This window comes from Chiloscyllium plagiosum, chromosome 13 (assembly GCF_004010195.1).
Source record: "Chiloscyllium plagiosum isolate BGI_BamShark_2017 chromosome 13, ASM401019v2, whole genome shotgun sequence".
NCBI lineage: Eukaryota > Metazoa > Chordata > Chondrichthyes > Orectolobiformes > Hemiscylliidae > Chiloscyllium > Chiloscyllium plagiosum.
In genome coordinates, this window is record NC_057722.1 from 61,268,380 (window position 1) to 61,292,166 (window position 23,787).

Sequence of the window (23,787 nt, forward strand, 5' to 3'; positions counted from 1 at the left end):
ATTGTCTAGCTATCACCATTGTTAACAGCTAACCCGAGAATGCAACTTTTAAAAAAAGGGTTTTGTGATTTACACATGAAATAAGTGAAACTATCACTGTATTCTAACAGCGCAAATTTTTGCTATAAATTCTGTGTTACGATTGAGCCCTCCACAATCACCTAATGAAGGAGCGTTGCTCCGAAAGCTAGTGTGCTTCCAATTAAACCTGTTGGACTATAACCTGGTGTTGTGTGATTTTTAACTTTGTACACCCCAGTCCAACACCAGCATCTCCGAATCATATACAAATGCAGTTATTGTTGGTAAAACCACAGCATTGGATGACAGTACTCCATCCAATCCTTTCGAAGAGACTTAGCTTCTGCATTGCTTCAACCAAACTTGGTGAGGTTTTGACCCTGAAATCCAATTCCCCTACATTAGCAGAACTGCTCATTACCACACTTGCCTTGACTGAAACCCCTCATTCTTGTCACTTTGTCGCTTCAGGACTGGAATATCCCCAATGCTCCCTCACCACTCTCCCATCTTTAAGCAGACATAAACACAGCTGAAACCTGTAACTCACACTAAGTCCTGTCAATATCATTAGCAAACCCCTGTACACAGGGGTTGACCCACACTGGGTTCCAAACTGGTAACACCTCAATTTTAAAATGCCCTTCCTGATCTTCAAGTCCCTCCATGGCCTGGCCCTCTATATCTCAGTTGTCTCCCTCCAGCCCTCCGAAATCTCAGCACTCCTCTAATTCCAGCCTCTTGAGACTTCTCATTCTGAACTGCTCCTTCACAGGTGCCTGTGCCTTCAGCTCCCTGATCGTCCTGCTCTAGAATTCCCTCACTATTACTCTCTGCCTGCCCTCTTTTCAGATTCTCTCATGGATCATGTTTCTGGTGCCCTGTTGTAATGTCTCATGTGGTTGAATAGAATAGAATAGAATCCCTACATTGTGGAAACAGGCCATTTGGCCCAACAAGTCCACACAGACCTTCCAAAGAGTAACCCACCCAGATCCATTCCCCTGCATTTAACCCTTGGCTAATGCAGCTAATCTATACATCCCTGAACACTATGGACAATTTAGCATGGCCAACTCCCCTAACCTGCCCATCTTTGGATTGTGGGAGGAAACCAGACCACCTGGGGGAAACCCACGCGCACACAGGGAGAATATGCAAACTGCACACAGTCACCTGAGATTGGGATCAAATCCGGGCCCTGGCACAATGAGGCAGCAGTGCTAACCACTGAGCCACCGTGCCACCCTTCCTGAGTGTTAACGTTCACTAATGATCAATCCTGAGAGGCTGCTTGTGATGTTTTACCAGATTAAGGGCACCTAAAAAGGACATAACTTCAGACTAATTGGCAACTGGGTTCAAACATGATTCAGACAGTTGGTGATGAAAGTCTGTCTCTGGTCAGCTATAAGTTCAGAGTGGTATAAATTTGCTACACCACAACAGTATCATTTTTCTTAATCTAACATGGAATGAAGGTGTGGTAGCTCAGTGGTTAGCACTGCTACCTCACAACAGTGGGGACATAGGTTCAATTCCACCCTTGGGAGACTGTTTGGGTGGAGTTTGCACGTTCCCCGCATTTGTCTGTGTGGGTTTCCCCCAGGTGCTCTGGTTTCCTCCCACAGTCTAATGCTGTGCTGGTTCGGTGGATTTACCATGCTAAATTATCCTGTAGTGCACAGGGATGTGCACATTAGATGGATTAGTCATGACAAATACAGGAATTGGGTGGGATGCTCTTTAAGTTTCAAGGCTGATTTGATGGGCTAAATGGCCTAATTCTGCCTTGTAGGGATTCTATGAAGGAACTGAAGGGTGAAAAATGCTTTGGAATGTTGTGCGATTTACTCTGCATCCTACTCTATACTTGACCCAGGAACAATAAGGCACTGCCAACAGTAGTGAGCTAAACAGCACACTCTCGCATTTTCAATGACTCTTCCATTTATTGCCATGGAACCTCTAAAGGCTCCTCTGATAGGCCTTGACTTTAATGTCTCATCTGACAGCCAGCACCGCTGACCATGCAGCACTCCCTCAGTAATGGCCAACCTGGATTGTACCATTCACTCTGTGGCTAACCCATGCTGTACCTGACTAGGGTCTGCTGAGGTGGGTAAAGACGGGTGCTTTACTCTGCTTTGAACATGTAGCTAGGAACATTTTTACATTGGCATTTATTTCCACTGCAAGCCACTAGACTGAGAAACATCACCTTGTGACAGGCAGCATTTTAAGAATAATAAGAGAAAGAAAAACCAGAGAGGGCTGTATTGTCACCTGCTGGGTAAGAGCAGACACTGCAACCCAGTGATGAATCCTTTTTTGACCAAATTAATTATTTCCCCCAAATTAAAATATTACTGATAAAAGACAAATTTTGTTGAAGGTTTTGTCTTGCACTCAACAAGGCAATTCATAAGAAATATTAAAGAAAATGGGAAGAATACATTCCTACTGTATGAGACAACATAGTTGGCAAATGGACTCTGGTTGGTAGAGGCGCTGGCATGGAGAATTCATAGTTGCATGATGACCAACAGTTAACTATCAATTAAAACAAAACATTGTCTATTATATTATATATTAATAAAATAAGATCTACACATAGTGGATGCTGGAGATTTGAAATTAAAACATTAAGTCCTGGAGAAACTCAGCCTCTGTGGAGGGAGGATTGGAACTCAAATAGGTCTCTTTGGAACTGGAAATTATTTCTCTGTTGGTCAAAAATGACAATAACAGAAAACAGTACGATATCTCTCTCCCTGGTGAGAGAGGTGGCAATTTTGTTTTGGAAACAGCTGAGAATGTAGAGTTCATTACCAGAGGGAGGTGAAGAGTACAAATCGATTTAAGGGGAAACAGGATAAACAATTGAGGGAGAAAGGAATAGAGGGATATGGTGAAGAAATGTGAGAGCAGGCGTGTGTGGTGCTCCAGCAGGGAGCAGAAACTGCTGAATCTTGTGTGTAAATACTGTGTGACAAAACTGCCCTAACTCGGACCTGACTGTGTAGAGTTCAGTAGGTCGAGGCTCGAATGATGCGGAAGGGAGAAAGTGAACTATTTCCCCTGATAGGAAGGGTTTCTGACCTTACACTGACCCGCTGGAGACATTCCCAAGGCCCCAAGGTGACAAAAAAGAAACAGGCCGTAGGTGGGATCAGTTGGGAAAATGGAGACCTGGCAGGGAGGTCCAGACTGTGGAACAATTCTGAGGCAGAGTTACTGGAGCTCTAAGCTAAGACTGACCATTCTTCAGTTGAAGTAGGCAAGTGTCAGAGAGTGTTGGAGACAACGTTAAGTTCCACTCCCCAGCATTGACCCACATGTGCGCCATGAGGAAATCACAATTCACACCAAGAGAAAGGTTAAAAAAATCTTCAATCAAGTCCGATAGAGACAGATGTTTAAAAGTTTGAATTCCTCCATGTTTAGTGTCTGCTTTGTGTGATAACAAGGATTTTAAAAATTCATAAGTTCCACTTCATTGTCCCTGGGTTGAACTTTGAGTGGATGGATCCTATTTGTCTTTTAGCACCACTGCCAAGGTTAAATTATCCTGAGTTATGAAATCATTGATCTAACTCCTCAACTCTTCACCATAATATTGGTCTCCAATAGATACCTTCACCACTATTGGACATAATAGGAAGACAACCAGGTTGCTGTGTCCCTGCTCTTTGTGGACAAGGAACCTCCTGCTCTCTCTCTGTCATTCTCCCTTGTTCCCTCATGTCCACACCTCCATTGGGACCATCCGCTCTTTCGTACTCAATGCTGGAAGGAGGTTCTCCTCAGACAAGAAGCAGAATGGGAATTGCACCAAGAATCCCCGGATCTTCTTCAGTTCTTCCACCGTTCTTTCTGGATCTTCTTCGTGCAGGCCCGCTTTGGTACTGAACTCTGCCAGCTCAATGTTGTTCCTCACGAGATCTGATGGGAGACACCGGAAGACCTGAATCGGGAGAAGAAAGTGTTCTTTAGGTTCATTAAACAATCCAAAAGATTTCTCCATTCACCTCTAGCTTTCTCTGCTCCCCCACACACCAACCACCTGAATGTGCAGAGCAGCTTTCAACCAGCAAGCATGTTTGAAGTCACCAATCGGTCAAAGATTTATATCAGGTCACATAACAAGGTGTTGGAGCAAGTGACTAAGATTTTGTAGAGCAGCTTCAAGGGGTTTGAAAGAGCCAGAGTGATTTATGGAGGGAGCCCATGGGTTGAGGAAGCCAAAGGCGTAGCTGCCAATGATAGTGGAATTAATATCAAGGACAGGAGAAAGTGAGGACTGCAGATGGTGGAGATCAGAGCTGAAAAATGTGTTGCTGGAAAAGCGCAGCAGGTCAGGCAGCATCCAAGGAGCAGGAGAATCGACATTTTGGGCATAAGCCCTTCTTCAGGAAGAAGCGCTTGCGCCCGAAATGTCGATTCTCCTGCTCCTTGGATGCCGCCTGATCCGCTGCGCTTTTCCAGCAACACATTTTTCAGCTCTATTATCAAGGACAGTCAAGAGACTGGTATTGGAGGAGTTCTGGGATTCCAGAAGAGGAATTTATAGAAATAGGGAGCAATGATGTTACATAGGGTTTTGAAAACAATGATAGTAGAGATGTTGCTGGACTGTGATCCAATTTTGAGTTGGGGAGCTCAAGGTTGGGTCCTGATGAAAGTTTCCTTTTGCCTTTTCTATCATGGGAGGTGGGTGTCACTGACAAGGTCATCGCTTATTGCTCACCCTTAGTAGTACTTGAGCAGGCTTCTCAGCCATTTCAGAGTGCATTAAGAATCATCCACATTGCTGTGGGTCTGCAGTCATATGTAAGCCAGACTGGGTAAGGCTGGCAGATTTCATTTCCTGAAGGACATCAGTGAATCAGGTTGACATCATTTGATGTGATTCATAGTCAGGAGTACTGGGCCTACCTTGAGCATACAGATCTGATTAATAGAATATAAATTCCACCAGCCTGGCCTTTTGGATTACTAACCCAGTGGTGTTATCATTATGCCACCACCAGTGAGCAGAGTTGTAGCTGAGCTGAAGGGTGCAGATGATGGAAGATTGAGGTCTAGGGGGAGACCTTGGAATCGTTAAGTCTGGAAATGACAAAGGCTGACTCGAGGCAAATCAAAAGTTTTATTAAACGTGGACACTTATTCATCAGGTCAGGAAATGTCAAACAGATTGGGATTTCTTTCTAAGGAACAGAGAAATCTGAAGAGTGGAGGTCTTTAAAAAATATGAGGATAAGTATCAGGAAAATATTTTCACTTGAGAAGCAGACTAATATGGTCTGTATAAATATGCTGCTACAAGTCCAAGTAACACCAAAACATTGTAAGTGCAAATAGTGTTTAGAGAAATTTGAGCATCTGGGATCTTTTGCAGAAGCAAGCCTAACCTGAAAACCGGGTATGCTTCCCAGCGTGGATTAATCACTAAAGCAAGGTTCAAAATATTAAACTGGAATCCTTTGGAGCAAGAGCTCCATAATAGTTAGATTTTAAATAACCAAATACTGAATCCCAATTTAAGACAAAAAATGGTGCAAGATTATTTTCCATTATTTAATATTATTATGTAATGTTTAATTTGAGGACATAAGTTGACATTATATATCATAGTAAACCCATTGTCAGATGCTTTCATTAAACTCCACCCAAGTTACCACTCTCAAACATGTTGTCCCACCCAGTTCAGGAATGTTATATTGTGAACTTACATCGCTAAAAGCTTGGTATCTCACAGTCCTCTGTGGAATTCCTACATTGATTGTTTAAACATGCGCCAGCATCTCAAGACTACCAAGTTTTCAGACTGCCCGGTCTAAAGGAAAGATCAAAACTCAACAGCAATTTTCAACTTCCCATTATATCTTGTAAACTTCCCTTATCCAGACTAGATTGTGTGAATCCAGCACACATCTGATTGAAACCAGTTTCAGGAATTGCAACTTTATCACCCTAAGATCCAGTAGATCTATTAGAATCCATCAATCTGACTCTGGCATCAGGGGCGAATATTAAGCAGCCAAAGTATTTAAGATGCTCCAGTTCCAATGATCATCTGATAGCCAATCTCCTAGACATTTGACTAGACAAAACCTCACAATCTGAATCATTTGCTTCAGAAAGATCCTGACTCCTGATTTTAAATCACCAGATCCCCTTAAGGGACTGTAGACCTGCCACATGGGAGACTGGAGATTATAAATCAGAGAATGAATTAACTACAAATTATAAAAGTGAACCATCTTTATATCTAATTTCTGTGTGTGTATGTTTGTGCATGAAAGGTGTGGCCATGCAATCCTTCAGGATATATTTGTGAAAATAAATAATCTTTATTTAAAACTCATAGAACCTTCTATTGAATTACTTAATTGGAGTACATGCTCCAAATGTAAAAAAGACACACCTCTTTCCATACAATACTCACGGTAACCACGTACATTCTGTGACAATATCAATATTTTATAAAGTAAAATATATCTATGTCAAATTTTACACTCTGAAAAGTTTCCTTAACATACTGAGGGGTTCATGGCAGATTTTACATTTTGATAATTCGAAACAGACTGATTCTGGTTGCAATATACAATAAACTGCTGTTAGGCCCAAATGGAAATTCCACCTTAGGTTAGCCACTCATATCTGGAACAGAGAATTGAGGAAACACTTTTTTTAAAACCCAGCCCATGGGGAGAATTCAGTAGAACTTTCTGTCACAGAGGGTGTTTGAGGTGAATATGATTGTTTCATTTAGGGGGAAGTTGGATAGACACATGACAGAGACAAGAACAGAAGGATTACTCTTACCGGCCTACTCCTGCTACTGATTCACATACTCTGCTTCTCCACTACAATTACAATATGACTCCATGGGCCTTGCAGAGGGTGCAGAGGGAGAGTGACTGAAATCTTTTCAGGGATGAGGGACTTCAGTGATGTGGAGACTGGAGATGCTGAAACTGTTCTCCAGAGAGCAGAGAAGGTTGGGGGGAGATTTCATGAAACTGTTCACAATTTTTCAGAGTAAATTATGGGAGAAAGAGTTTGCATTGGCTTGAGGGTCAATAAGCAGAGCATAGAGATTAACACCAAATAGCCTACCTTTCTTTTGAACAGTCCCATGATCCTTTGTGTTGTTGTGACCTGTGACATGCTGCATGGAATGTTGGTTGGAGCAGATTCAATGATAAGGGAGTTGGGTCAATACTTAGAAAGGGAAGATTTGCAGGGCAATGGGAAAGAGCAGAAGTGGGAAAAATTGTTCTTGTAAACAGGACAGGCATAGTGGGCTGAATTGCCTTGTTACGTATTGAATGATTCCATGAAGTTGCTGTGCCTGACATACAGTCGGCTTAGCATAAGGAGGGTGAAGGAAATGATTGTACCTTTTCATATATTGTAGCATTCCGTGCACTGGTTGGAATCCAGACTTCTTTGAAGAACTTCTCACTGATGGGGTCTTGCACATCGATGGTTGGATCATTTAGAGCCCCCAGAATAAGCCTGTGGGAATCAATATGCAAAAATCACAGCCTGGAAATGGCCTCCCACAGCACAGGGGAACATGGTACACTTCAGACACTCCACAGGATTGTCCCGATTACTGGGAAAATCTTTGCTTGGTTTTCAGAGAACAGAGCCCTCTTTGTAAAAATTATTTCGACATGTTTGCGTTGATTGCTGGATCAGGATTTGCTCTCCATGCCTAGCTGTTCTTGAGCAGGTTTTGGTGAGCTGCTTTCTTGAACCACTGCAATCCACGTGGTGCAGGGGCACCCACAGTGCTGTTGAGGAGAGAGCTCCTGCAATTTCAACCCTGTGACAGTGAAGGAACAGCAATATATTTCCAAGTCAGAATGATAAGTGGCTTGGAGGGGAACCTGGTGTTCCAATGTAACTGCTGCCCTCATCCTTTAGAGGTCACAGGTTTGATAGGTGCAGTCAAGGGAGCCTTGGTGAGTTACTGCAGCGCATCTTGCAGATGGTACACGCTGCAGCCACTATCACATGCTGCTCCCACTGATCCAGCATCGTAGCTCCCTTTTCTGTTGTTGTCGTGTTTGGCTGGGAGTGGCACCAATCCACAATTTTGGGACCTTCATCATTTCCTACCAGGAGCTGCTTTAATTATCTCAGTCCCTCAATCCTCACAGTAAAGTCATAAACCAGAAGAGTTTTCACGCAGAGGATGGTACGTGTATGGAATGAGCTGCCAGAGGATGTGGTGGATGCTGGTACAATTGCAACATTTAAGAGGCATTTGGATGGGTATATGAATAGGAAGGGTTTGGAGGGATGTGGGCCAGGTGCTGGCAGGTGGGACTAAATTGGGTTGGGATATCTGGTCGCATGGACGGGTTGGACCGAAGGGTCTGTTTCCATGCTGTACATCTCTAACAAAAAAAGTTACTTAACTGGACCAGTAACCTGGAGGCTATGGAATGTGATCGTTATGGTGAAGTGGTCACTAAAAGTGTGCAAACCCCAAGATCTCTTTCTGTATCTGTCTCTGGATCTACGTGGGGACTCACTTGAAGCAGTGTAGTCGGAGGTGCAGAGCATATTTCCCAGCCTGGTACTCTGCCCCATCCATCACCGACGGCACAAACTCTGTATCCTCCACAATCACCGCGACCTCACTGTCTCTCTTTCCCAGCATACTTCGATCATTGATGTTTGCTGAACCTGAGTTCACAGGAAAACACAAACACAAAAGTCATTACAACCTCACCTGTGTTCAAATATGACCCCCTCCAAGCCACCCGCCATAAATGGATTGACCCTGTCAGCCCATCTCCTCAAAGTGCGGATGGTCTGTACTGCAATCGAAGCTGAAATGGTTCCCCAACAAGTCCCCACGCACACAGAGAAGGACTTACATTTTGATCGCACCCTTCACGATCTCAGGGTATCCAAAAAACGTCATTTATTTTTATGCGTAGTTACTGTCGTGATGTCAGACTGGACATAGCAAGCTGAAAATGTGTTGCTGGAAAAGCGCAGCAGGTCAGGCAGCATCCAGGGAACAGGAGAATCGACGTTTCGGGCATAAGCCCTTCTTCAGGAATTCCTGAAGAAGGGCTTATGCCCGAAACGTTGATTCTCCTGTTCCCTGGATGCTGCCTGACCTGCTGCGCTTTTCCAGCAACACATTTTCAGCTCTGATCTCCAGCATCTGCAGACCTCACTTTCTCCCTGGACATAGCAAGCTCCTATAGACACCGTTCTATTAATAATCAATTAATAATCTCTTTGATGTTGGTGGAGGGATAACCTTTTGCCAAGACACTGGAAATAATTCCCCTATTCCTCTTTGAAACTATGAGTATTTATGGTCATATGAGTGACAAGACATATTGTGGTAATGTCACTGGGTTAGTAATCCAGAGACCCAAATTAATGCTGTGGGAACATGGGTTCAAATCCCACCATGACTTTCAACTCAATAAAAACTGGACTATTTGAAATTACTGTTAATTATTACAAACGTCAATTTGGTTTGCTAAAATATTTTAGAGAAGGAAATCTGTTGTTTTTATCCAGTCTAATGTGACTCCAGACTGATGGCAATGTGGTTGATTCTTAACTGCTTTCTGATATGGCCCAAGACATTCAATCATTTCCATGTCAGTTAGGAATGGTTGTCCTATCAATCACTGCCAAAGCAGGTATATGCATGGGGTTAGATATAGAGTAAAGCTCTCTCTACTATTTTAAACTGAAAGTAAAGCTCCATTTACCCTGTCTCCATTAAGCAGTTCCAGGACAGGTACAGTCTAGCAGTCCAGGCTTAGATATAAAGTAAAGTTCCCTCTGTACCACTCCTTCTACTCTTTAAATTGAATGTTACGCTTTCTGACACTTTTAAACTGAAGGTAAAGTTTCCTCAACACTGTCTCCAACAAAACACTCCCAGGTCAGCGACAGCACATGGTTAGACACAGAGTAAAGGTCTCTCTACTGTTTTAAACTGAAAGTAGACTTAAGGTAAAGCTCCCTCGACATAGCACCCATTAAACACTCCCAGGACAAATGTACCATGTGATTAGACACAAAGTAAAGCTCCCTCTACTCTTTGAAAATAAACTTCCTTTGATACCGTCGCCATTAAACACTCCCAAGACAGGGACAGCATGGAGTTAGACACAGGGTAAAGCCTTCTCTGCTGAACAAATCAAACGCTATCTGGGTAAATATAGCCCAAAGTTACATACAGAGGAAAGTTCCTTTTCCTCTTTTAAACATAAAGTGAATTGAAAGTAAATGTCTCTCTTTTTTTGAACTGAAGGCAAAGTTTCCTCTACTTTTTTAAACCATAAATGAAGCTCCCTCTACACTGTCCCCATAAAACACTCCCTGGAGAGAGACAGCATGGGGCTAGATACGGAATAAAGCACTCTACACAATGTACTCGCCAACACCCAGAGACAGTGATTAGCTATAGTGTAAAGCCCCCTAATTATTGTCCTCTTTGGGTTCAAATACCTAACAATGTGTTTACACGATTGAACTCGTCACACTGAGAACAGGAGCTCGAATCTCAAAACTGCCCATGTTTAGGATCCAGGTTTAAAATTCTATCAGTTGGAAATAAAAGTAGGAAAAGCTTTGGAATGGCAGGTTGTTGCAATGTGTAACACAATGCCTGAAAGGGCAATGGAAGTAGATTTAATTGGAAACTTTAGAAGGAAATTGAATAACTGGTTGAGGTGTTGAGATTGCAAAAGTGAAGTATGTCAACAAAGAAGAGTTGGATTGGATAACTCATTCAGTTGGCTCACACACACACAACTGGCTGAGTGGTCTCCATTGGTCCTGTAAGCCTCAGCTCTGTCGGATGCCATCCCACCATTCCTTCATCTCATCCTTGAAGATCACTCACCGATAATGACTGTGTTGTCATCTGCAATCAGCATTTTGCTATGGACATAGATGAGTTCAGTGACCAACCGTCCGTTCAATTCCACGTGGGTCCGGAGACCACATACGGAGAAATAATTGATCCACAGATCATCCACTGGGAGGACAGAGAGAGGAGGGAGTGGAGGGTGAGTTAATGAACTGCTAATCTGCAGGAAGACATTAGCACATTATTGAAAACAAACCCCATGCAGAAAAGCAAGAAAATTCTCACTCCCTTGATCAATGACAGCAGTGTGTACTATCCACAAGATATCCTGCAGCAACTCACCAAGGCTCCTGAGAAATGTACCTTTCAAACCCGTAAACACTACCATCTAAAAGGACAAGGGCAACAGATACATGGGAACACTATCACTTGTAGATTCCCCTCAAGCCACTCACTATCCGGACTTGGAAATATATCACTGTTCCACTGTGCCACTGGGTCAAAATCCTGGAAAGCCCTCCTTGACGGCACTGTGAGTCTACCTATAGCACATGGTCTGCAGTGGTTCAAGGAGGTAGTTTACCAACACCTTCTCAAGAGTAACTAGGGATGGGCAATAAATTCTGGCTTAGCCAGTGATGCTCACATCCCAATGAATAAAAAATACTCTGATGATTATTGTTTGACTGAAATCAAAATGAATCCAATTAATTTATGAAACTTTTGATACATTTTGCAATTGGTCTACTGGGATGTGTGGTACTGTGAGGATCAATTAATAGTGGGAACTCAGAGGAATACTATCAATGAAATGTTAAACAGCTGGATGGCATGGTGGCTCAGTGATTGACACGGGAGCCTCACAACACCAGGGACCCAGGCTTGATTCAAACTCTGTCTGCATGGGTTTCCTCCAGGAGCTTTGGTTTCCTCCCACACAGCAAAGATATACAGGTTAGATGGATTGGTTGTGCTGTATTTTCCATAGTGTCTTGGTGGATTAGCCATGGAAAATTCAGAGTTATAGGGCAGGGTTGGGTGGGGTGTGAGTGTCAATGTGACTCAATGGGCTGAATGGCCTGCTTCCCACACTGTTGGGATTCTATGAACTGTTGCCAGGAGATAAGGTAAGAAAATGGAGAGTGAGGGAGGGGCAAGTCAAGCCAACGTGTAGTAGCAAATAGATAATCCCCAGGAAATAGCAATCCCTCCCTCCATCTCCTCTTCAGTCATATGATCAAGGTGGAGATCTCGGCCTGATGCTAACCCTGACTCAGATCAATTGTCTACTGTAGTGCAGCCTTACTTTCTTTCTTCAGTTGTTCAATAATTGAGTTTTCTCCTCTGCTGATGGTCCTGTAATGGAGGAAGATGAAATTAGATTTCTGAACCATACACACCACACAGATTGACGCAGTCCCAGGCTCAGCCAGACACAGGATCAGTGGAAATATAAGGTCTTTGAGCCTCAATATATGTGGGACTGGTTGGAGAGAAGACTGAGTTCAATATTACAGTCCAATCTCCAACCTGGAAAAGGGAAGAGGAGATGAAATTTAGTACCTGGGGAAATGGAGAGTGGATGACTGGGGCAGGGGTGAGTGAGAGGATTATATTTAAATAACTTGTTTTGTCATTTTGGCATTTTCCAAGGTGTTTACAGCCAAATAAATATTATTTAAACCATAGTCACCATTCCTTTATGGAAAATGCAGCATGAAATCAGCATACAGCAAGTTCCCACAAGCAGCAATATGATCATTATGGGATCGTCTGGTTTAGTGATACGTTAGATATTAATGTTGTTCAGAAAGCAGAAGACAGCTCCTCTGCTCATCATCAAAATTGGGATCCTTTACATCTGCTTCAAAGAAATCTAATCTGAATGATGAAGACATAAACAATGAGGAACTCCATCAGTACAACCTCCCAGGTCAATATTCCTCTAAGCTGGGTGGCCGTGAGTGTGCACAGCCACTCTAAGATTCATGGACACTGGCAGGGCACACTGATCCACCTCATCCATCACCCTCAGAGACCCACAGAGACAGAAAGAAAGGTAAAAGGTAGGCAGCCCGCCACTTGGTGCAGTATTTCCTGAGTACTGACACTCTGACAGTGCAGCGCTCCCTCAGTTCTGACCCTCTGTCAGTGCAGCACTCCCTCAGTACTAACCCTCTGATAGTGCAGTACCCCTTCAGTATTGAACCTCTGACAGTGCATCACTCCCTCAGTACTGACCCCCTCTGACAGTGCAGTGTTCCCTCAGTACTGATCCTCTGACAGTGCGGCACTCCCTCAGTACTAACCCTCTGACAGTATTGAACCTCTGACAGTGCGGTGTTCCCTCAGTACTAGCTCATGAGTGTCAGCCTCGATTATCACCTGAGGCGTTTAGAATGGAGATGGATGTAGCCAATGGAAAATGATTAAAATCAGAAATGAGCATAAAATCCAGATTGGAAGAACTCGGGGATCTGGGTCGGCTGGAGGAGATTTCAGGGATAATTTGGGTGGCCATGACACGTGTTTAATCCCAGAGTGTTAAAGAAGGTAATGTCTCTGGATTGAGGGTCTACCTGTAGTTGAAGTGCATGACAGCCTGGATTGCAGTCCCTCCCCCTGTCGAGATGTCTCCTTCGAAACCTGGCATCAGGGGCGTCACTACATAGACACGAAACCTCTGCTTCGCCCTGCACAAATAAACAAAATCACAGTGAAACCAAGCTGACCACACTACCAAGTGGGTCAAGCAGAAAGATTGGAGTCTGTATGTCCATAAATAGTTGTAGATGGCACAACGAGTTGAGATGGTTGGAGTCCGGGTCATACCTGGATCAATATGTGGAGGCCTACATTGACTAAATTGGTCAAAATTCACAAATCATTGGATAGCCCCCAACTGGAGGACTGTGTCCAAGTCTTGGAACCAAATTCAGGAAGAGTGACAAGATCTTGAGGGGGTAAGGGGGCAAGAGACAATTTACAAGATGACTCCAGAGACAATGAGTTTGGTTACGTGTACAGAGACCTGGATCAATCTCCTGAGAACTGAGAAGAAGTTGTCAGGAATTTTAACTTGATGCTCCAAACAATGCAAGGTTTTGATGCAATAGATCATTTCCAATGGCAGGAGGAATAGGAAATGCAGGGATGCAGATTTAGGTTAATTCCTGAAACATTTCATGAGGATGATAGGATTTTTTTTTCATGTCATGAGTCTGATCTGGAATGCTTCACCTAACAGGGTGGAGGAACCAGATCAAATCGTCACTTTCAAAAGGAAGTGAATAAATATTGCAAAAGGAGAATTTTCAGGATTAGGGCAATTGCAGGCTTGGTGGATTAATAGCTTTTTCAAAGGGTCAGCAGATAATATGATGGGCTGAATGGACTCTACATGCGTTGACTCATTCCAAGTTTTTCAACACCTTTCCTCATCAAATTATTTGATGCTGTAGCATCACCTCCCCATGGTGAAGCAATACCACAGTTGACTACAATGCAGCCAATATTTAGACCAGCATTTCATCTTTAACCTCTCTCCTATGCCCAATTCAAAGTTACTCTGCTCTCCAACCACCAGCAGATGTCAACACTGAGCCTTTCAGGAGAAAGCAGTGACACCTCCTGGGTCCAAGTGCATACCGACTCAGGATTGGTAAGTTGTATGGAATCAGCTTGTCTCAAACCAGACACTGAACTTGAAGGGAAGCAATGATACTGTGATAGGGTTCAGGTTAGATGCTGATGATCCTTTTGCATACATCTTCTTTCCATTAGCCAAATGGTCATTCACCTATTCTCTTAACATCTGTCCCTTAGCCAATTCTTTAATATTATTTTGATAACACCATGTGCTATTTTCCAACTGTGTTAAGTCAGTCTTTATTACACGTCTTGTGTATCTATCAGGAAACATTGAACATATAAATAACATATATTGCGGATGTAGGTTTGCTCACTGGTTCGTTTTTATTGAAACGTTGGAAAAGACGAACCTTACAGCTCAGCAAGCTATCCTACATCCAGAACCTCAACCTGATCTACAAATCTTGCTAACATATATTGCACTACCATCATCAACCCTCTGTTTTGGATTCAAAAAATTTAATCAGCTTAATTAGGCACACCTTTTAAATTCTTCATTTTTGAGCTGTAAACAACTGGAAATGGCACTTCTCAAAATTTTTTAAAAATTATCCAACCCTGAATACCCTTGAATAGGTTGTGGTAAAGTACTACATTTGAGTTGGCTACTTCAGCCATTTCAGAGCGCATTAAGAGTCAACCACATTAACTGTGTCTCTGGAATCACATGTAGGCCAGACATAGTAAAGATAGCAAATTTCCTTTCCAACAATCTGGTGGATCATTAGTAAATTTAGCTTTTTATTCTCGATTTATGAACTAGTTGAGGGTGAATACAAACAAGGATTTAGAGGCACTCTACAGCAAACAATTTGAATGTTACCAGAACTGGGAGCTTATATCTATCAGGAAACATTGAACAGGCCAGAGCTCTTCTGTTTAGAAAATGTAGAGAGATTGGAGAAGCTGGAATGTTGCCCTCAGATAATTTTTTTCTTTTATTCTTGTCTAATTGCATAACTCTTTCACAGGGCAGGATTGCCTCGTCTGTGCTGAATCACAATGATTTGAAACTAATTCCCTTGTTACAGAAAAACCACAAGTTTGCAAATAAAAATATTTGATGCTGCCATCTCCTCGACATGATGAAGCCAGTCTCGGCTGAGTGAGTGACTGATCAAGGTCTTTAAAATTAAGGAAGTGCTTGATAGGGTATACGCAGAGAAGATTTATCACTATTTGTAAGCCAGGACTGGGAATCATCAATCTAAGATAGTGATTAATCAATCCAATCAGGAATTCAGGAGATGTATCCAGAGAGGTAACTCACTCTCATAGGGAGTAGTCAGGATAGATAGCCTTGATGTGACACATTGGATGAAAGCTTACATTGAAGAATCATTAGTCTGCCTCATGGGATAACCAGTTAGGTGACAGCACCACCAGGCTGCTGTTACCTGTTTTGTCTGGCAGAATCTCTGGCTCAAATCACTTCTCAACCAATGAAACACTTTCTCCACAGCTTGGTGACTGCATTAATGTGGCATCCACAGCAAGCAAACAGTGCACAGCGATATCCAACTAAGAGGAATGGAATAAAGTAGCAGCTAACATGATTTAGTGGTGCTTGCTTGAACTCAGTCAGTAATGACACTGTGGAAGTCTGGGGGCTTCAAATCTCAAGCCAGACATTTGGTCACATGATCTTGGTTAAAATGTCTAGAGCTTCACTACCTAGCTTCACCACATGAAACAATAAAATGAAGACCTTGCACTTTTATACTGTCTTTCACCACCTCACAATGGCTCAAAGAACTAAGCAACCAACAACTTATTTTTTTAAAGTGTAGTCGCTGTTATAATGGAGGTCATTATGGCAGCTGATTTTGACACAGCAAGCTCCAACAAACAACATTGTGATTAACGTCTAGAAAATTTGTTTCAGTGTTTGCCATTGGCATTTCTGGTGTCTAGATGGATGTGGATGGTTTATCCAGTTTTATTTCTTTGTTAAGGCTTTACAGCAGTTTAAAAAAGTGACTCTATGCTACTCTCTCCCCACCCCCACCCTCCTCTAGCTTATCTCTCCACGCTTCAGGCTCTCTGCCTTTATTCCTGATGAAGGGCTTTTGCCCGAAACGTCGATTTTGCCTGTCCTCGGATGCTGCCTGAATTGCTGTGCTCTTCCAGCACCACTAATCCTGAAAAAGTGACTGGTTTACTCAGCCATTTCAGAGCCAACCACATTGCTGTGGATCTGCAATCAGACAAGGAGGGCAAATTCCTTTTCTGAAAGGACATGAGTGAATCAGTTGGATTGTTATGGGAAGAGTAGATTCGATTCCCTGCAGTGTGGAAACAGGCCCTTCAACCCTCTGAAGAGTAACTCACCCAGACCCAATTCCCTCTGACTAATGTACTTAACACTGTGGGCAATTTATCATGGCCAATTCACCTGACCTGCACGTCTTTGGACCGGGAGGAAATCCACAAAAGACATGGGGCGAATGTGCACACTCCACACAGACAGTCGCCTGAGGCAGGAATTGAACCTGGGGCTCTAATGCTGTAAGGCAACAGTGCTAACCACTGAGCCAACATGCCGCCCTAAGTAGTATTGTCACCATTACATTACCCTTTCACCTAACACTACATTGACAACATGAGCTTCTGATGCAGGGGTTTATGTAACAGTAGTAAAATAGCATCATTTCCAAAACTTCAGGCTGGAGAGAGTGAGACAGAGCAGGGTAATGAGGAAGTGAACAAAGCCAACTGACCTCCCACCTTTCACCTTTGCAACATCGCTGGCCTCAGCTCCTCCATTAAGGGAACAATGGCAATGGCTAGAACCCACAGGCCTAGGTGCTGCTCCTGGCTCCTGGTCCTGCCTCTGACCAGAGCACAATGGCCCACTGACCCATTAGCGAGCCCAGTTGGGCCCCCGAGTGCCTTTGGTCCCGGTTATTGAGCCCTGACATATACCCTGGCTCTGAGTAAAACTCTAGCTCATCCATGCCTTTGTTACACTGTGCTCAATCCAAGCCCCTCCAGGCCAAATTCCTGAAAATCCCAAACTGTGCTTCCCAGGTGCTATGCCAAGTCCCATTCACCTATCATCCCAGTGATCACTGACCAACAGTGCCTCAAGTATTACAATATTCTTACATCGGAGGTGGGCAATGCTGGCCAGTATTTATTGCCCACCCTTAATTGCTTTTGAATTGTGTATTTTGCTGGGCCATTTCAGAGGACAGGTAAGAGTCAAACTCAATATTGCGGGTCTGGAGTCATATGTAGGCCAGACCAAGTAAGGATGGCAGATTTCCTTCCCTGAAGGATACTTGTGAACCAGATTTGATTTTACAATGATCGACAGTGGTTGATTATTAAACATCTCAGTAAATCAGAGAGAGCTAGCATGAATTCATGAAGAGAAGGTCATGCCGAACAAAGAGCTTTTTGAAGCAGTGACAAAAGTGGTAGACAGAGGTAAGTCAATGAATGTTGTTTACATTGATTTCTAGTAGGCATATAATAAAGTCCCTAGAAACTGTTGGCTAAGGTGAAAGTCCATAGAATTGATGGTAAATTATTGATATGGATAGGAAATCGGTAGACTGGCAGGAACCAGTGAGTTGGAATTATGTACTCAAATTGGCAGGGTGTGATTCATGGTGTTTTGCAGGGATCAGTGTTGGAACCTAAATTATTCACAATATTCATGAATGACTGGATAGTGGCATAAAAAGTCAAATGTCCAAATTTGCTGTTGACATAGGATTGGGCAGTATTGTATACAGCAATGAAGAAAGCTTAACATTACAACAGGATATGGATAGATTAGATGAATAGGCTTTGGCAAATGGAGTTTGATAAAAGCAAATCTGAGATTATCCATTTCAGACCAAGAAAGGATAGATTGGGCTATTGTTTAGTAAGCACAACATTAAAGACAGTGAATATCATTGCCCAGAGAGCAGTGAAGAGTTAATCACATTGCTCTGGGTCTGGAGTCACATGTAGGCCAGACTTGGTATGGATGGCAATTTCGTTCCCTAAAGAACATTAATGAGCAAAATGGGTTTTCCTGATATTGGATTAATAGTCATCATGCGACTCCTAATTCCAAATTTTATTCATTGTTATTGAATACAAATTCCACCATCTGCCATGGCAGTATTTGAACCCACATCCCCAGATCTCTGGATTAACAGTCCAGCAATAATACCAAGGGACTAGCACCTCTCAGAGAGCTAAATGGCCTCATTCTGTTCCAAAGTTCTAGTTTTAAACAGGGAGAAAGGCACTATAAGGGTTTCTTGCAGAAGCAGTTCAGCTGAATGGTAGTTCTGATGGAGACATCTGTCTCTGCACTGTATCTGCCTCAGTTCTGAATGATCATATTGTATTACCTGTAAGCCCTCAGGATTCGCTGTACAATGGCATCACCAATTTTATTGAAGATGTACTTGTTGTCAGCACAACTGATGAAGAACTGGTTCTGATCAAACACAGAGAAAGAGGAGACATGATGAGCAGGATGTTTAATGTATGATTATCTTTTAGTCAGTCAGATGGTTTCTATCTTCAACTCATTTTACAGCTTCTAGGTATGAGATCTCCTGCTTTTATTTTCCTTTGTAAAGTTCACACCTGCTTTGGAGACCGTCAACTCACTCAGAGTTGACTATTTAAGTCATTCCTGGCCAGCCTCTCATTCCCTTGAATAAATTGCAGTCTGTCCAAAACATTGCTTCCTGCCTCCAAGTCCCATTTGTCCATTACCATGGGGTGTTTATTGACCCACATTAGTTTTCTTTCCAGCAGCAACTCAACTTTAAAAAACTCAGATTTTTATTTTCAAATCCTTTCATGGTTTCACCCTCCTGACAATGTAATTTCCCCAGCCCTGGAACCCTCCGAATGCTTGCCATTGGGCTTCTTGTGATTCCTCTCCTTCCATAGCCCCAACATTACATATATAGCACATTATAACAACACAAGAACTAGGAGCAGGAGTAGGCCATCTGGCCTGTCGAGCCTGCTCCACCATTCAATAAGATCGCGGCTGATCTTTTTGTCGACTCAGCTCCACTTACCCACCAGCTCACCATAACCCTTAATTCCTTTACTGTTCAGAGAATTGTCTATCTTAGCTTTAAAAACATTCACTGAGGAAGCTTCAACAACTTCACTGGGCAAGGGATTCCATTGATTCACAACCTTCTGGGCGAAGAAGTTCCTTCTCAATTCAGTCCTAAATTTGGTCCCCCTAATTTTGAGGCTGTGCCCCCTTGTCCTAGTTTCACCCACCATTGGAAACATCCTGTCTACTTCTTTAGTATCTATTCCCTTCATAACTTTATGTGTTTCTATAAGACTCCCTCTACCCCCCATTCTTCTGAATTCCAATGAATATAATCCCAGTCTATTCAGTCTCTCCTCATAAGCCAACCCCCTCAACTCTGGAATCAACCTAGTGAACCTCCTCTGCACCCCCTCCAGTGCCAGTACATCCTTTGCCAGTTTCCTCATTCCTGAAGCTCCTCCCTACCTTTTATCTTAGCCTGCTTGGCGCACTTTCCTCATTCATGAAGAAGGGCTCATGCCCAAAACGACGATTCTCCAGCTCCTTGGATGCTGCCTGACCTGCTGCGCTTTTCCAGCAACACATTTTCAGCCCAGTACATCCTTTCTCAAGTAAGGAGACCAAAACTGCACACAGCACTCCAGGTGTGGCCTCACCAGCACCCTGTACAGCTGCAACATAACCTCCCTACTTTTAAACTGAATCCTTTTAACAATGAAGGATAAAATTCCAATTTGCCCTCTTAATTACCTTTCGTACCTGCAGACCAACCTTCTGTTATTCAAGCACAAGAACACCCAGGTCCCTCTGCACAGCAGCATGCTACAATTTTTTTTACCATTCAAGTAATATCCCTTTTTACTGTTTTTCCTCCCCAAGTGGATGCACTGTATACTGTAAAACGTAGTGCATGGGGCATATGCAACACACAATATGTGTTGTGTGTGGATGGCCACACTCCAGAACATTGCATGAACATTGCAAAGCTTTCCAGAGTTACATGTGGATGACTGACCTAGGCAGAAGCAAATCTATACAGTATTGAGGTAACTGCACTCTCAGTGATGACTCACCTCAATGTAGATGTAGTGTTTACTGTTTTCAATAACATGTATGTATGCGTTGTGAATTGATTCTTCATGATACTTGATCCCACATGACCAGTCAGCAGCTGATCGCAGCACCTAGAAAACCAGGAAGATTTTAAAAAGCTTTGTGATCAATATAAAGTGTTAGTATATATTTCGGAACTATCTAGATGTACACTTGTGCTGCCTGAAAATGGGATAAAAATAAATAGGTGGTTGTTTTTGACTGAAGCAGACTCAATGGGCCAAAAGGCTTTTTTTCGGTGCTGTAGATCTCTACACCTCTATGGTTAAGACTCACTATGGATCCAAGCTGTTAACCATAGATCCAGTTACGTAGCAAGGAACATACTGCACTGATCACATCCGTAGGACATCTAAAGAAAAACTCTGAAGTATACTACTGTCGTAGTGTAGCAGCCAATTTGTGGACTCCCTCAAACAGCAAAATGATTATAAAGAGTTTATCTATAATTAGTGGGTATGAGTGAGGGGTGAATGGAGGCCCATGGAGACTGGCAAGACCTCCTCTGCCTTCCTTCAACACTGTGGCAGTGGGACCTTTTATATGCACCCGAAAGGACAGACAGGTCCTCAGCTTAACTTCTCAAATAAAGGGCACCAGCTCTAATGGTACAGTATTTTCCCAGTGTTGCACAGGACCATCAACGATACAGATTTAGGCTCACATTGCTACAGTGGAACATGAATCTTAAACCTGCCACGTCTATGGTGCATCAGGTAATGGTTCTGAAAGACTCCATTAAGTTGCACCCAACCTGATGAAGTTATAAAGACTTGGAGGAGGAAAGTCAAAATATCACAGAATCTTGTCAGGTAAAGACCTGTATGCCCAAGTCCCCCAATAGAATGTGTAATAATCAAATAAAAGCAAAACACTCTGGGTGCTGAAAATCTGAAATAAAACAGGAAATGCTGGAAACATTCAACAGATCTGGCAGCTCCTGCAGCGATAGAATCTGATTTATTGTTTCAAGTCCAGTATCAGTTGTCTTTGAATCAAAAGTGTCTGAAGAAGAGTCATATTGGACTCAAAACGTTAACTCTATTTCTCTCACTGCACATGCTAGACTTGCTGAGTTTCTCCAGCATTCTCTATTTCCATGACTGTGTTTAAATTATGAAGATATTTTGTACATGATTGCCTCATGCAATAAACTACATGGTGTACATAGTAAACTACAAGGCATGTGTCCCTTAAGTAAAAACAAGGACTGCAGATGCTGGAAACCAGAGTCTAGATTAGAGTGGTGCTGGAAAAGCACAGCAGTTCAGGCAGCATCCAAGGAGCAGGAAAATCGACGTTTCGGGCAAAAGACCTTCGTCAGGAATAGAGGCAGGGTGACTGCAGAGTGGAGAGATAAGTGAGAAAGGAAGATAGGCAGGTAGGACAGGTCATGGGGATGGTGCTGAGCTGGAAGTTTGGAACTGAGGTGAGGTGGGGGGAGGGGAAATGAGGAAACTGGTAAAATCCATATTGATGCCCTGGGGTTGAAGTGTTCTGAGGCAGAAGATGAGGCGTTCTTCCTCCAGGCTTCAGGTGGTGAGGGAGCGGCGGTGGAGGAGGCCCAGGACCCGCATATCCTCGGCAGAGTGGCGGGGGGAGCTGAAATATTGGGCCACAGGGCGGTGGGGTTGATTGGTGCGGGTGTCCTGGAGATGTTCCCTAAAGCACTCTGCTAGGAGGCGACCAGTCTCCCAAATGTAGAGACCGCATCGGGAAGTGGTCATGGGTTGAAAGATGCTGTCCGAAGATCTTTGGTGAATTTCTGCAGTGCATCTCGTAGCTAGTACACACTGTTGCTGCTGAGTGTCAGTGGTGGAGGAAAGGAGCAACATTCACTGAGTAACAACTAAAAGCATAAGGAAAGTGATGGTAATGGGTTAGCGTATAAATATACCAGTACAGCCCTGAAACGTATACACAAGGCCATATTTCCTTGCCCATGTCCTCATGTCTTGCTATCTCAGATGAAAGTGATAGCTTTGAGCTGAGCATCTTGAGGTTAGGGCAGAAAAGGGGAAGGGCATATCAACTAACAGCTGTTATTGAGTAACCTTTGAAGAATTCACTCAGTGGATGTGGGCATCACTGGCTGAGCTGGCATTTATTGTCGATCCCTAGTTATCCTTGAAAGGATGATGGTGAGCTGCCTTCTTGAGTCATTACAGTGTAGTTAGACCCACAATGCTGTTGCTGAGGGAATGCCAGCATTTTGATCCAGCCAAATTGAAGGAACGGTGATATATTTCCAAGTCAGGATGGGGAGTACCTTGGAGGGGAACGTGTAGATGGTTGTATGCCCACATATCTGTTACCTTTGTCCTTCTGGATGATAGACAAATGGTTTGGAAGGTGCTGGCTAAGGAGTCTAGAAAGCAACTGTGAGTATTTGAGAGATATAATTAATGTCAGTCATGATTCCTTCTACTGTTGACCTGTCTGTTGACAAACAATCCTGTGAGGTAGGGAATGACCAATGTCGGCAAATAACAGGAAACAGAGTTTGTTCAAGCAGAGACAAAATCAGACAGAATATAGAAAGGGACTAAGTGATCAGGTGATAAACAGTCAAATTAGGATGGAGAGGCAGAGATAAGGACAGATGGAAACACAGTTAAACATACCCGCAAGATATACCATGCACAAGTATTTCAGCTTGCGTGAAAGTCCTTGGGGTGGCGGTGGGGGGTAGCGGGGGGGGGGGGGGGAGCTGTGCCAAAAAAGTTGAATGTTTCACTGCTGTCTGAAGGGTGAAATGTGACAGCTCTGATGGACTGTCAGACTGTTTTGATTCTATTTAGTAGACAATCACCAGCCTCGACTTATCTGTCAGTCACTAATTAATTTAATCCCTCTTTGACAGCAGTACAATCATCTCATTAATTAAAATCTCTCAGCTAATACCATCTCTATGCCCAGATGGAATTTCACATTGGCCCCAAGGTCCCGTACTTCCCCTGGGAACCTGTGCCCCACAACCTGAGCTGTCTCCTGAATTTTAGTTTTGTATTTTAAGGATGTAAAAAGGCGGGCCCTGTATCGACTGCTGCTGCACACCATCCACCTCTTCTCCCTCATCCACCACCCAGACACA

General features: G+C 43.2%; 1 protein-coding gene across 3 annotated transcripts in view; it reads right to left on the reverse strand.

Annotated features, from left to right (window-relative positions):
- Positions 1–2,543: 2,543 nt before the first annotated feature.
- The window catches only part of LOC122556122 (phospholipase D1-like), a 112,571-nt gene continuing 91,327 nt past the window's right edge, over positions 2,544–23,787 (reverse strand). For all 3 annotated transcript variants that reach the window (XM_043702594.1, XM_043702592.1, XM_043702593.1), the window contains 8 exons: positions 20,654–20,764; positions 18,904–18,992; positions 13,477–13,590; positions 12,204–12,253; positions 10,931–11,065; positions 8,580–8,733; positions 7,434–7,551; positions 2,544–3,988 (listed from right to left, as the gene is read on the reverse strand). In XM_043702594.1, the coding sequence (XP_043558529.1) occupies positions 3,764–3,988; positions 7,434–7,551; positions 8,580–8,733; positions 10,931–11,065; positions 12,204–12,253; positions 13,477–13,590; positions 18,904–18,992; positions 20,654–20,764 (996 nt within the window). In that variant the 3' untranslated portion in view covers positions 2,544–3,763. The remainder of the gene's footprint in view (positions 3,989–7,433; positions 7,552–8,579; positions 8,734–10,930; positions 11,066–12,203; positions 12,254–13,476; positions 13,591–18,903; positions 18,993–20,653; positions 20,765–23,787) is intronic.